We start from the raw sequence: 15,518 nt of genomic DNA, 5'->3' as shown, positions 1-15,518 counted from the left end.
GTGTTGGGGAACCCTCCTCTCCCTTCCTTTGCTTATCATGTCTATCTGTGGCTGTATGGAATGTGATTATGTGGTACCATATAAGGGTTCTATCAATAGGAGTTTGGGGTGGCTGCCTTATTCATGAGTAGTGAAGCTACAAGTGAGTTATGAAGTCTTCAGAAGAACCTCTGAGAATATGTATGTAGTGTGTGTATGTGCGTGTACACACACACTCTTCAGATTGTGGTAAAATGTACCGTCCCAGGCACAGAATTTATGTCCATTTTTTACTATGATGAAGTGATAAATAAAAAACCCAAAACAACTTACATAGGGAGGAGAGAGAATCATTCATTGCTGTATATTTCATATGAATAACAAATTACTTACACAAATGATTTTCATAACTTTTTAAAAAGTATAAATTGTTCTTAGACTGAATCTCATACAACTTTTAGCCCTAGTCAAACTGAAAGACATTTTAAGTGCCAGAAGCTGACTAATGAAATGATTGACAGTGTACTAAAAGGTGTACCTAATTTTTGTTAATGTGGTCCCATTGTGCCTTTTAGTTCGTGCTAGCAGGGTCTCCCTGGGGCAGCTCCGGTAAACACGTCAGTGTGCTTTGCAACTCTCACACCCATAGCCTGCATTGCGGGGCCCCACAAACAAGCCTTTAGATGTCACAGTAATGACATTTTGATTACATTGTCTTTCAGGAGAGATATTGTGAAAACATGTGAGGGGAAAAAATTGTCAATTTAGTGGTTTAGTTCAGGGGTGGGCAACTTCTGGGTATGGAAATTGTATGGTGGGCCATGAATGCTCACGAAATTGGGGGTTGAGGTGTAGGAAGGAGTGAGAGCTACAGCTGTGGGTGCGGGTTCTGGGATGGGACTGGGACCAAGGGGTTCAGAGGGTAGGAGAGGGATCAGGGGTGGGGCAGGGGGTTGGGGCATGGGAGAGGGTCAAGGTTGAAGGCTCTGGGGGGCACGTACCTCAAGCAGCTCCTAGAAGCAGTGATATGTCCCCTCTCCGGCTCCTATGCAGAGGCGCATCCAGGTGACTCTGTGTGCTGCCCCTTCCACAGATGCCACCCCTGCAGCTCCCATTGGCCATGGTTCCCAGCCAATCGGAGTGGCGGGGACAGTGTGTGGAGCCCATTGGTTGCCCATATTCGTTGGAGCCGGATAAGAGATGGGGCAAGCCCCCAACCTCGCTCCCTGGCTAGAGCCAGACAAGCCCCCAGCCATGGAGTCAGCTCCCCGATGGGAGCTTGAGGGCCAGACTAAAAGGTCTGGAGGGCTGGATGCAGCCCATGGGCCATAGTTTGCCCACCCCTGGTTTAGTTAGTGGATTCTACACACATGTATTTGGCCGTTTGTTTGTATTATAAATTCCTGCAAATTTTTTAAATGAGAAGATCGTGTGGCTTGATGGAGTATAGCTATGAATATAAAGGCATTTCAGAGTTAAATCTCCTCCTATTGTAAGTGTCAAAAACAAGAAATTGTAATTTAAACTTCCTGCCTGATGTTAAAAGGTAACTTGTAAAAATGGTGTTTTAAAATTATTCAGTATTATATCCGTTGTTAAGGGATTCTTGAAAGATGAAAACTGACTTTTTAACCGCTAGCTTTGGAAACGAAGGGAAGTCAAGAAGGATGTCTTTTAATAATTTTTACCCTATTATTTTTCAGGAGCTGGTGAATCAGGTAAAAGCACAATTGTAAAGCAAATGAAGTAAGTATGGTTAAAAGATATAACTGAAATGATTTACTTGCTTGTATTTGAATAGAAGACTTAATATTATTTTCCTCCATAGGATTATCCACGAAGCGGGTTATTCAGAAGAAGAATGTAAACAATACAAAGCTGTTGTCTACAGTAATACCATTCAGTCCATTATTGCTATCATTAGAGCAATGGGGAGATTGAAGATAGATTTCTGTGATCCAACCAGGGCTGTGAGTATTGAAGTACATACAAATGTAGATATGCCACTAACATGTCATATGTTGTTCAAGCATCATTTTCTGTCCATTTTTGCTTCATGGTAAAGATATTAGAATTTTTTCCCCTGTCCACACTCCAAAAAAGAAGAGAAGAAAAAACCCAAACTCCTTAGAGTGAGAAAAGTACTTTTCAGAATAACACAGAATCTAACGTTTCAGAGTAGCAGCCATGTTAGTCTCTTTCAGCAAAAAAGAACAGGAGTACTTGTGGCACCTTAGAGACTAACAAAGGTGGGAGGATACTTAACGTGGGGAAATAGATAGTATCCTTTCACCTCTTGTCAACTGTCTGAAATGGACCATCTTGATTATCACTACAAAAGTTTTTTTTTTTCTCCTGCTGATAATTGCTCATCTTAATTAATTAGCCTCTTAGAGTTGATATGGCTACTTCCACCTTTTCATGTTCTGTATGTGTGTGTGTGTGTATATATATATATATATCTCCTTACTATATGTTCCATTCTATGCATCTGAAGAACTGGGCTGTAGCCCACAAAGGCTTATGTTCAAATAAATTTGTTAGTCTCTAAGGTGCCACAAGTACTCCTGTTCTTTTTACAGAATCTAAAGAACTTTAGCAACATTTATACAAACCTACCTTGTCTTACAGGTGCAGACAGACAAAAATATTAATAGTCCACTTTTAACATTCCAAATAAATGACAGACAATTTTTCCTTTGCAGGAGGTTTGATTTATAGAGCACCGTAAATGTCATTGCACTTTACATGGTATATGGCTGTTCAAATTTTCCTTCTGCCTCATGTGGAGAAGGGATCTCAACTTATTTCCTACCTCCCAAGTGAATGCCCTAACTGCTACTCTATACAGTCATTCTGCTCCTCTGTCCGAATGCATAATTATTTATTCATGTATAGACATTGGAACAGTTTCAACAGGAAAAATTGAGACTCTGCACCAGAATATCCCATAGCACAGTGCTTCAGGCACTCACCTGAGAGATGAGAAATTTGTTTTCAGATTGCTTCTACACATCAGACGTGGGAGAATTGTACCCACGTCTCCCACATTCTGCGTGAGTGTTCTGACCACTGAGCTAAAGTTTATAAGGTGGGCCTCCCCAGCCCTTTTGCGTGAGTTTAGGCATGGCCTGAGCACACCTGCCAGATCAGGCCCTGCAGGTGAGTTTGGTGGGGAAATGCCTAGTTTGATGGCTAAAGCATAAAAGAGGTACCCACGCACCTAGACTCAGGCATCTGTGCACATACACACTTGCAGAAATTTGGGTATCCAGGGGCTTTTAACAGAGGATACTCAGGCACCCAGGGATTTCAAGTTGTCATAAACAGATAGCTAAGGGTTAATGTTTCTTTTCCCTGTAAAGGGTTAACAAAGAGAACCAAACACCTGACCAGAGGACCAATCAGGAAACCGGATTTTTCAAAGTGAGGGAGGGAACTTCTGGTTTTGGGTTTTGTTTTGCCTGTTTGTTTTCTCTCGGCTATGAGAGAAGAGGTTTTCTTTCTATCTCCAAGCTTCTTTCTACCCTTCTGTTACCAAGGTGTGAGTACAAAAGGAAAAGCAATAGGTTTATATTGTATTTTGTATTTACATGTTGTTATCTTCTGGTAATTTTCAAATTGCGTTATCTGTTTTGATCAGACGTTTATTTCATATTTTTTTTAAGCAATATGTATTAGTATCTTGATGCAGAGTTTATATGTTTGTTTTTTTTCTTTTTATATAAATGCTTTCTTTTTAAACTGCTTTGACGTTTTTCTCTGGTTAGGCTATGGAACGAGGGGGGGAAATCTCTTTTGTGTTAGCTTGACTAGGTTTGAATGCTAGCCTCATGGGGGGAGGTAAATTGGCTCTCTGTTTTGCATTCAGGAGTTTAAGTAAGTATTCGCCCAGGATAACCCAGGGAGGGAGAGCTGGGGATGAGATAAAGAGGAGACAAGGGGAGGAGGTTGTTTTCCCTTTGGGGTGAGACTCAGGGTTTCTGAGTCTTGGGGTCCCCCAGAGAAGATTTTGGGAGACCAGAAGTGTACCAGGCACGGATTCCTGGTTGGTGGCAGCGAGATCAGGTCCAAGCTGGTAATAAGCTTGGGGGAGTTTCATGCTAAGCACCCAGCTTTTGGACGCTAAGGTCCAGATTTGGGACAGAGGCTTATTACACAAGTGTCTACAGAATTAGGCATTGGGTAAGAAGGGGTTTAGAGGACATCAGTAACACTCAGATGTTGGATTTAACACCTGAAATGGCAGTCCATACCCTGGAATGCATGAAAAGTTATTGTACTCAATGGAGGTAGAGGTCAGTGTGTGGAATATTCATTGGCTGCAACAGCTGACGCAGGACGTAGCCCCGGTATGGGCTAGTCTTCGCAGAAGGGACACAGAGGAAGGGGAGAGATTCTGCAGATCATGTACTGAAAGAAACTTGTAATACAAATAAATACTTTACATGTTTTATTTATTATTTAGTACTTTAGGGTCTTGTGCCATATTTACTTTTTCCTCACACGTCAAGATTGCAAGCTTGAATGACAGAAAGGGGGTGGGTGGGAACAAAGAACAAGGGGAAGAAAAATGGTTTTATCAGGTAAGAAGCACCATTTTATATGTTGACGCTTTGCATTTTTGTACCTCTTTTTTGTGAATGTCTCAAACCCACTTTTTTCTAACATTAAGGACTATAGCCACAATGCCCCTATGTAGTAGCCATTATCATAATTTTGCAGGGAAGATTGTGAACAGAGATTTTCAGATGTCTAAGGCCACCAAGTCATTGGCAAAGCTGGGAATAGAACTCAGATCTTCAGATTTCAGTCCAATATTCAGATTACTAGATAATGCTGCTTTGCTTTTGACATTGAGTTTATAGTGATGGGTAAGACAGAAATGATAATGGTTTGGCTAATAAGGGGTACTAGATCATTAGTTTTCTTGTTATATATGAAACAAGGAAATGTATATAGATGATGATGTGCTCAGAACCTGCATATTATGCACACATCTAGTCTATGACCTTGTTTCTCTCACTGTTACCCTCATTTTCCTCATCTGTTGCTTAGTTTGTTCTCCAGCTGGGTCTCTCTTGCCTTTTGTAATCTCTCTAGGACAGGCATTGTCTCTGTGTGGCTTAACCTGGCTCCCCGGGAAGGGTATTGTGGTGATCTTCTACTCCTGGGGGAATTATCCAAGGGCTGGTCTAGACTACGGGGGAAAATCAATCTTAGATACGCAACTTCAGCTACTGTGCTAAGTGAGCTGAAGTCAATTCTAAGACGATTATCATCGCCACTGCGTCGGATGATGATGTCTCGCTCCCTGTCGATTCCGCAATCCGTTGGGGTTGGTAGGTGTTCCAGATCGAGTGATTAAGCGCGAGCTCGGGATCGATATATCAGCGTCTAGATCACCGATATATCGATCCCGAGCATCGATTTGTAACCCCGATTCGGCGAGTAGTGTAGATAGCCCACATGCTAAGCATGATAGAATTCTTTTTCGTCCCAACAGAAAATCATTCTGCTCAGAATTCTGCAGTTCACCTTTTTTTGCTCACAGAAGTGCTGTGGCCAGAATAGGTGTGGCTGGTTTCATGTTGCTGTCTGTTCTTTGGCCGCCACAGTGGGCGCTTCGGTGGTGATAAGGTGGAACTGCACGCAATCTCTGGGAAGAATGTTATTCTGCATGGGGGAAAAATTATGCCATAGACATAATTTTGCATGGTGCGAATTCCCCCAGGTTAAATGTTGAACTGAACAGCTTTTGGGTGGTGGTGACCTCTTATATTGTGATGTATTAAAATAATTTACTATATTAATAGTTGTAATAAGGAGGAGATGGAGAGATATATTAGTGATCAATAAGGAGGAGAATGACTAGTTTTTGTGACATTTTGTTTCTTGTGTATGCAATAATTTAGTCAGGTCCTTTTTTCGTCTGTGGGAAAGGACAAACCATTCTGTTTTTATAAAACTACAATAGTCCAGAGTTCTGGGTGATATATACAAGTCTTCTAAACTCGGTGTCCGTCTACAGGCTGGGAGTTTTGGGTTCTGCCCGCAGTATCTTAGCTGTTGCTACACGCACTCTTCTGGATCAGAGGCTCTGATGTTGTTCTGGGATCTCGTTGAGAGCCACTGCACCAGTTAGGAGTCACAGCCCCGAGTGCTCTACCACACACCTGGACCATTTTGGCTTCACTTTTCCAACATCCTCTCTGTTCCATCTTTCAGGACCTGGTATTCTCCAGCTTCTCATATTCGTTCTCCTGATGTTGCGTCACTTGGCCCATATCTATCACTCACCACTGTCTTCTGTCTCTGGTCTATACCAGATGTCTGGTTGATTGGCCGAGTACCTGCTGTCCGTTCTGATTGAAGTCCAGAGTCTTCCTGCTATTGCGCACACTTCTGTGGAAGTGTGCCATTCGTTTGGCTGCTACCCATAGCTGTGCAATGTTCGTACAACAATGCCAGCCACTTGGATGTCGGCTTCAGCATGTTGGATCTGTTCCTGCTGCATCTTACATCTGACACTATGTGATGGACTGTCTCTGAGGCCTCTCATGCACAGTCGCACTCTGGGTCCTCTAGTGTGTAGACCCTGCTCATGGATCTGGTGCAGTGCATTTCCTGTGTCTATGATCAGTGCTTCATGTGTCTTTTAGTCAGCCTTGTCAGCCATGGTAGGATTCCCCAATTCGCTCGCATCATATAATGTGTCGATGGTAATCCATGCATTTGTTTGCCATGGCACTTCTTCTGCTTGGTTCTCTCCCATCGTCTGTGCTGCCTTCAGGATTCCTCTCCGCAGCTTATCTTTGTGTGGCCATACTTACGGATGTACTCCTGGATTGTTCGGGTTTCTTGTCCCGGACAGTGGCTTTGACGGCTCACCAAGCCCGCCCGCATATCTTTCCGCTGGTATACAGTTCTCTGGGTGTTGGAACTTGGGGTGGAAACCTCGTGCATTGTGAGAGATCCGGGTCTTACATCGGACTCAGCTTCCATGTCCCTCCTTTACGCTACTATACCGGTGGGTATCTGCTGACAGGAGGCGGTATCTGTGGATTGGCGTGGATCTTGTTCTTCCCACTGAAGCTGGCTCTCAGGAACCTGTTTATCTTTGGTGATACTGGATGTTTGCTTGTCTTCTTGCCTCCTCATCGTGGTTTCCATGTGTCGGGACGCAGGGAGGTACTTGTACTTGTCTTATGTTGCTTATGTGGCCCGTCGGTAGTTTCACCCATCCAGTCTTGACTACTCCCCTCTTTCATTACGCATCAGGCCACACATTCTCCAGTCCGAAACATGACTATCCTATCTTGTTAGTCTGCGCGTCAGGTGGAGTTAGCTAGTCTTGCCTTATTCTTAGCATATAGCTTGATGATCCATGTAAAGAGGATGTGGCTGATGGTAGTTCCCACTCCTGAATTGTACCGATCAGTCCTTGTGATATTCTGGCTGAGGGGCGTTTAAGCTAGCAGAAGAGCAGCGGGAAGTGCTCATCGGTATATGCCCAATTCGAAGGCCCTTGTGCAAGCATGCCTGATGTTGATTCCAGTGATTGTCTCCATAGTCCATTGAGTTCTTGAGGAAAGGTCCTTAAGTGTCTAGTTGACTTTGTATAGCGCCCAAACATTCACAGATGTGTGCGGTCATTGAGTCGTCAGCTCTTATATATATATATGGAAAAAGTTGTACTGTATTGTTCTATTCTTGCTGCAGTGTAATTTACATGTTGACTCTGAAAAATAGGTATTTAAGTAGTTCTGTGGACTTGGTTTATCACGAATTGGATGCTTAATGGGGGACAAACCTTATCAGCATATATAAGCTCATGTAGTATCAACGTTCACTTGATTAAACCTTCAGCAGCAGAAAAGTGGAGTTGTGTGTGATGTGTGTGTGTGTGTATAATATATACAGCTGCTTATGGTGGGGGAAGCACTGGGAGAGGGAAGAGCCAGGAAGAGTAAGGAACTTGTGCAGCTCTTGTAAAGTCGCTGCTCTTCCACAGATTTACAGCAGTCGGACGGAGCGGCAGCCAATGACGTTATAAATGGGAGCATTGCACAATTTAAAACGAGCATGTTCTAATGGAGCAGCGACATAACTTTGAGAAATGTTAAGCAGGGCGATGTTATGTGAAGAGCTGTTTGGTGGCGCTTAGTGGCCTGCTGTCTCCCTCCTCCCGCCTCCTCCCAGAAGAGTCTAAGCGTGCCAACAGCTGTTGGAGCAGGGAGCATTGGAGGGAGGGGGAGAGCGGGAACGCGGCGTGCTCCGGAGAGCAGGTGGCAGTGGAGGTGTTGGGAAGAGGTGGGCCTGGGGCATCCTCAGGCAATTCAGTGCCTGTTTTTGTGGGGAAGCTGCTACCGTGCTGTTGTGGGTAAGCAGGGGGCACTCCAATCACCACTAGAAGTACTGTACAGTATATTAATGCTTTTGTCTGTCCCAAAAAATTTCCTTGGTACGTTTACACCCGCATTTCATTATTAGGAAATGATTGGGTTCATTTAATATCATTTCACTTAAAGTTGTATTTTTCAGGAACATAACTACAATGTTAAGTGAGGACTTACACTGTGTGTGTGTATATGTATGTATGTATATGTGTATATAACTTATTTTCCTGAAAGTGACTTTGGTCCAGCTAAATCTGTCAGTGTAGTCTTGGTATGAAAAATAGGAAATCAGGGGAAGTGTGTTTTGAGGCTCTTTCTTTCTGCTTTATTGTCAGTACATACCCTCTCCCACTACACCATCACCCAGCAGGCCAGAGATGATGCCAAGTTTGGAAGAGTACTGTTGCAATCTGCATGTCTATGAACTCTAAACCCACCTCCTTGGGTACCGCTTGTGAGTCATCTAATGTGGAATGGACATGACCAAGTTCTTGAAGAAGAAAAAATGGTTACTAACGTTTCCGTAACTATTGTTTTTCAAAATGTGTGATTCGTGTCCATTCCACGACCCACCCTCCTGCCCCTCTGTCAGAGTTAGTCAGCAAGAAGGAACTGAGAGGGTAAGGGACCAGCCAGGCCCTTTATACCAGCACATGGCACAGAGGGAGCTAGAGCCAGCCTTCCAGATACCACTGAGGGAAAAATCTCTGGTGATGGTGCATGTACACCTAATGTAGAATGGACATAAGCAACACATCGCAAAGAACAGTAGTTACAGAAAAGTTAGTAACTGTTTTTTCCTGAAGGGAAGCCCCTCTATTCCAGACGGTTTAAGGGAAGGATGGAAGAAACCCTACATTACCTAACTTCATAAAAAGAAGAGTTGATCCTAATGCCCCCTAATACAGCCATACTTGGTGTGTCTACCCTGTCTGTAAAGGGAAATGTGGCGCTGAAGAATAAGTATAACTCATGAAACAAAAAGTAGATTTGTTGATGAAACTGGAGGTGGGATGAAGAGCTGCAGGTGATTATTCTGTGCTCCATAAATTGTGCCCTGCATCATGCAGCCCCTATTTACATTTCTAACCTGGTCACCTTTTGAATCAAAGGTCTCCTATTCCTTTCCATTCCACCAAAGATACCAGTCTAATTGAGACCTGCTTTCCATCTTCTGCAGCCAGAGCTGTCTCTGTGTCTCTTGCCATGCTCCCCTTTGCTTTCTAGTATGTTTCTCAGTTCTGTTGTCAAGGCTGCACTGTTTTATTCAAATCATTCCAGAGAAATCACCTCTGCTACTCTCAAAAAAAAAAAAAAAATGCTTATACTTCAAAACAAAACAAATATTTCAAATACTCAGATGTATATATTCATAAAGAGAATATCTGTGTATTTAACAAATGTCCTTTCTTGGTGTCTGTTACTACTTCAGTTGTTTCTGTAATCCATTGATGAGATTCTGCTCCTTGGGGCAGGGTTTTTTCATCTCTGTATTTAAGTGTGTAGAACAGCTATGGTCAAATTCTGCCCTCAGTTACACCTGTCAGTTTAATTGTCCTTCAGTGAAAGTTTCGCTCTTGTAAATGAAGGCAAAATTTGAACTGAAATCTCTTTCCTGGAGAACTGGATATTTGAGTTTGTGGCAAACAAGCAAGCCTTGCCTGTGAGAGAATGAGAGCAAAAAGACCAGAACATACAATTCTCGTGGTGTTGGGAGATGCCATTCCTGTACTATCATGTCAAACAGATCTGAAAATTAAACTGTAAGGAAGGTTTCTTTTTCTTGTGCTTAGACTTGTGTGTATTGAAGGTCAGAGCAGTATAAGTGTAAGATAAGAAATTTTTAACTAGTAATACTATGATATGACTTATGAATTCCACAGTGTTCTAATATGATAATATAATAATAATAGTTAACCCCCCTCAGAAAAGAACTGCTTTTCATTCTCACCATATCTAGAAATGAGAGGAGAAATAAAATGCAATAATCCGATACATGTTTCACAAAAATTACTGATGGTTGAACAGTTTTCTATATTGTGCTTTTTATTCAACAGTTTAGTTTTTAAACCCCCCATATTTGTTCTATTAAAAACTGTTAACTGCTCGATGTTGGCCAACATTGAGAGAGAATGGATTCTTGCTGGGTAAAATAGACTTACAGGTTAATATCTCTTGTATTTTTTCCAAAAATACTAGAAAACATTTTCTTGTATATTGAGACGATTGGTTACCTGATGCATCTGCTGACAGAAGAGGAGGAATGCTTTGAGGAGAGCTAGCAATTTATGGCTTCTACTCAGAGCTGATTTTTTTTTGTAGATCTTTTAAGAAATAGTGTACTACAAATTCAGAATTCATGTAAATGTATCTGTAAAAATTTGAGTGTAAATATGACTGTATTCAGTTTGTTTTGAGGGCTAAAATGGGATTGGAGTTTGGCTTCAACTTGAAATACGTTTGTTCCACTTATTTTTCTTGTTGAGATCTTACAAATTTCTTTATCAATAAAATGTAGTGTCTTCACGCAAATATTTGATTTACTACCAGTCAATATATTAAAAACTTCAGTTAATAATAGGCTTTTATTTTCTACAGTTTGGATGGACAGACTCAGACTTGTGCTACTCTACTAAGAATAGATGTGTAGCTGTTGCAGCTTGGGCTTTGAAGCCTAGGCACGAGTGGGCTTCAGAGCCCAACCTCCAACCTGAGTTGCAACTTCAAAGTACTGTCTACACTGCTATTTTTAGTGTGATAGTGTAACCTTTGGGTGGGCTCGAGTTCACTTCATTGCCCTTCTCCAGTGCCTTAAAAAACCCAGCTCCCATAGAAAAGCAGCAAGAGACCCAGAATTCTGTCTCTAAAGATTTTTCAGCAATGATTCTATAGGGTCAGCCTCCCCACATTCAAGTCCCAACAAGAACAAAAGGAATAAGCTTAATTAAGTACCAACTTTATAAAATCTTATGATAAAGAAACATAGTTAATAATTTATTTTTTACAACATAACATGGCTGCTTTATAATCCACATACGTTATCTTCACAGTTTATACGTAAGCATAAATAAAGAAAACAAATTAAATCTAAACAGGTCAGTCCCCACAGAAACCCAGTTAAAAGAAACTGAGTTCCTAAAAGCTTAGGTTGAGTTCACCTGAGTCTCTATTAGTCTTTGATCACAAAATGTATATAGTCTGCTGAGTTAAAAGCAACATCTCACCACTTGTTTGTAGAAATCTTTTGTTGGAATGCATGAAGACTCTTCTTCCTGCTCTGCTGAAATGAACTCATTTAGCTATAATTAATCAACCACTTAGTTCAGTATATAGTTTTGTTTTTGTTTTTTTTTTAAACGGCTGCAAAATGCTTTAGAGTTACGGACAACAGTCTGCTTTCTGCTCCAGGAGCACAGCTTCTCCCAAACTACATAGGGCATATGGCCTTTTGTAAAGTAACTGCCCTGACTACTTGCCCTCATGGAGTCTAAGTTCAGGAACAGGGAACCTATTTAGCATTTCCAAAACTGCCACACCCAAGTCCAGAAACTTCTGAATGTGGAGATCTAATTGTGCATCTGCCTAGCAATAAGGACCCAGGCACAACTTATTCCTACCCCACCCTCATAGATTTCTTAAAGAGATCTCCCTATTAGGCACATGGGTTACAGTAGCATGAGCTCTGTGAGACCTAGTCTGCCAGCCTGGGTTGGGAGGCCACTGTCATGGGCTGTGTAGACATACTCATTTCCTTAGTCTACTAATTCATCCATTTGCTGTGGACTGCGCTGATGCTTTTAAGTCCTTCTATTAACTTAAAGGAATGATATGGATTTCTGCTCTAGTTTTTTTTTTTTTTTTTTTTTTTTTTTTACCTCAAGTTTTCTGTTTCCATGTTTCTTACAGGATGATGCCCGACAACTCTTTGTACTAGCTGGAGCAGCAGAGGAAGGATTTATGACCACGGAACTTGCAGGAGTTATCAAGAGATTGTGGAAAGATAGTGGAGTTCAAGCCTGTTTCAATAGATCCAGAGAATACCAGCTTAATGACTCTGCAGCTTAGTAAGTGTAGAACTGATACTATGTTGATGGGAGTCTTAGAAGTACCTAGATAGAGGTGTCTTTTTCTGGGATCAGACAGTTGCAGCAGTCCTGAAATAGAAGTCTGAACTCGAAGAAAAGGAGTTGGGTGGGGAACCTAAGTGTTGTGCTGGAATTAACAGGTCAAATCTGTGAGCAGTACCCAGAGCAAGTTAGTTTTTATTTCTTACATTAACAGGTACTCTCGAGTGCTTTATATGGCCAGTTGTTTTATTTCTGCCCATATAGTGGAGATGGGGGGAGTTATGATCTCAAGGCTACTTGTTCCGTATATCGAAACCTTTCATGACTGTTGGCTCTTAATCAGCATTGTCAATTGAACTTTGCTTCACTTCCATTACATTGGTATTTTTGGGTGCTACCACAGTATTAATTAGGATTTCTCTTTGTTGTGCTAGGCACTGTACAGATGCATAGATAGATATAGTTCTTGTCCCAATGAGTTTAAAACTAATTAAGACTAGATGCAGCAAGAGAGGAAAAACAGATGGAAAATAGGGTTGGAGGAGGATGATGATAGTAGTAAGATGAAGCAATTACAGGCTTGTGATGTGTAAATCATGATTCTGAATTATCTGAAAGGATTCTAAGTTTAATAAATCTTCTGTTCCTGATTGCTCTTCAAATTTGCTGCTACTAGTTTTTTTGCAGTAGAAAGGAAAAGGATCGGGGCAGAGTGGCTGAAGCATATCTGAAGCATAAATTACCAAGACCAAGCAGTACACCAGCTAAATCATTGATTTAATTTTCAATTCAAATCCATATATAATGAACAAAAACATGATGCCATTAGTGCACTGAGATACTATAGATCAGTATTTCTCAAACTTTTTGATACCAGGGACTGGCTTGCTGCCTTCCTAAACTGTGTCAGGGAGATCTCGGGGACCAGCACTGGTCTACAGATCAGTTGTTGAAAAACACTGCTGGAGAGATCTCCAGCCTGCTTTTATCTGCTCTGCACCTGAAAGACAGCTTGAACTTTCTAGACTCTTCAAGCCATTGAGAATAGGGACAAACAGGATGAAACTCAGGATAGCAAATAACTTAATAGAAAGATAAGCCTGAAGAAAGCACATCCAGGACAAAAAGAACTGGAAAGTCACTTTTGTGGGTCGTTTTCCTACTTCTAATAAGATCCCTCAAAGTCTCTATGGCTTCAGTATTTTAGGTAACTAGCTTTATTGGGGAAATAGTCATTCCTTTTTTGAGTGATAGTCCCTATTATATTCCACATGTGCCCGGAGCCGAAGCTTTTCAAAATAGTTTTGCTCAGTGGTCCGCATATTTGCTCTTGTATTGCCTTGTGGTTTCGCCTGAGTGATAAAAGTCTGCACCACTTGCTGGATCTGCCGGTCCCAGTGCCAGATCTGTGTACCTCTCCTGCTTTGGCTGGTGGCATCCCAGATGCCTTTACCAGTTCCGGATACTATTGACTCTGGGGAAACTCAGAAGCACTCCTAGCCCTCACAAACTGTTCACTCTGGAGGGAGCTACGTCACCGCATGTGTTTTTTGTTTTTTGTTTTGTTTTAATGGAGATATCTTATCTCCTAGAACTGGAAGGGACCTTGAAAGGTCATTGAGTTCAGCCCCCTGTCTTCACAAGCAGGACCAAGTACTGATTTTGCCCCAGATGGCCCCCTCAAGGATTGAACTGACAACCCTGGGTTTAGCAGGCCAATGCTCAAACCACTGAGCTATCTCCCCCTGTTCTGATGCACTCACCTCTGTAGAGAGCTCCATCTCATGCGTTACATCTACCATCTGCTGACCATACCCCTCTAACACATCCCGTTCCATCGGCACTGGCATTCATGCAAGACTCCGACTTCTCTGAATCTGACAACCTGGACGTTCAGCATGGTCTGCCACTTCCATTCAGGAAACACGACTACCAGAGGATTCCAACAGCTCCCAGTTTCCCCTTTTGCCTTACCCAAGAAGCTGGTATCTGTCTACTTGGGCACAAACACAGCAGCAGCAGGATCAACTGGGTTGGCCATATTGGAGCTCATGGCCCCAATATATTCCTCCGGAATAGTCTCATTCGGCTCAGGAGAACTCCCCTGTTTCACCGTCCCACCCTTTGTCCGGCAGAGGTTCAGAAATGGGGGTTAGACGAGGCACCAGTCAGGCCGGCTCCAATGGTACTGGCGGATCGGGAGAGATTCCTTCATCGTCTCTAGACGCAGCTATGTCATCAACACCTTCCTCCCCACCAGATGACTATCATCAGTTTCAAGACCTCCTATGGAGATAGCCATTGTCTTTGAGATCCCACTGGAAGAGGTGTGGGACAGTCAGCACCGGTTACTAGATATTCTGCACACATTAATACCAGCAAGGGTGGCCTTACCAATCAATAATACTATTCTTCAACCAGCACACAGTGTGTGGCATATCCTGGACATGTGTGTACCAACCCCAAAGGAGGCTGCAAAAAGGTACTACGCCTCTTTCCCCTCCCCCCAAACCCTATGACCAGAACTTTTATTTTCACACCCTCCACCTAACATCTTGATAATACAGGCTGCAGTAGAGCAGACCAAACAACAGGGAAGACAGGGAAGGTAAGAGACCTGACCTCATGGGTCGAACGGTCTTCTCCTCAATTGGACTGCAGTTCCAGATCTCTAATAACTTGGCACTGATGGCCAAGAATGGCTTTATGAACTATGGCTAGACGGAGGAATTTGCAGATAAGTTACCTCATCAGGATTGTACTTGATTCCAAGCAATTGTACAGGAAGGCAAGTTTGTCACTAAGTCCATACCTAAGGCTGCAGTTGGTTCAGGGTACATGTCATTGTGTGTATTGGTGACTGGAATTGTCATGAGGAAGGAATCCTGGTTACACTTCTTGGGTTTCCCTAGAGAGGTGCAGAACACTATTGAGGACCTTTCCTTCAATGAATCACACCTCTTCAACCAGAAAACTGATGATTCCTTACACTATCTAAAAAACTCTAGAGGAGTGGTGGGCAACCTGCGGCCCACTGTTGGATGGGACGCCGCTTCCAGCAGCTCCCATTGGC

General features: G+C 42.5%; 1 protein-coding gene across 1 annotated transcript in view; it reads left to right on the top strand.

Annotated features, from left to right (window-relative positions):
- Positions 1–15,518, top strand: part of GNAI1 (G protein subunit alpha i1) — a 71,250-nt gene that overhangs the window by 32,866 nt on the left and 22,866 nt on the right. The window contains exons 2-4 of the mRNA XM_032802094.2: positions 1,683–1,725; positions 1,808–1,949; positions 12,285–12,442. Coding sequence (XP_032657985.1) covers positions 1,683–1,725; positions 1,808–1,949; positions 12,285–12,442 — 343 coding nt within the window. The remainder of the gene's footprint in view (positions 1–1,682; positions 1,726–1,807; positions 1,950–12,284; positions 12,443–15,518) is intronic.

This window comes from Chelonoidis abingdonii, chromosome 1, assembly GCF_003597395.2.
Source record: "Chelonoidis abingdonii isolate Lonesome George chromosome 1, CheloAbing_2.0, whole genome shotgun sequence".
Lineage (NCBI taxonomy): Eukaryota > Metazoa > Chordata > Testudines > Testudinidae > Chelonoidis > Chelonoidis abingdonii.
Note: the sequence above shows the minus strand (reverse complement) of the source record. Positions and strands in the feature narration are given on the sequence as shown.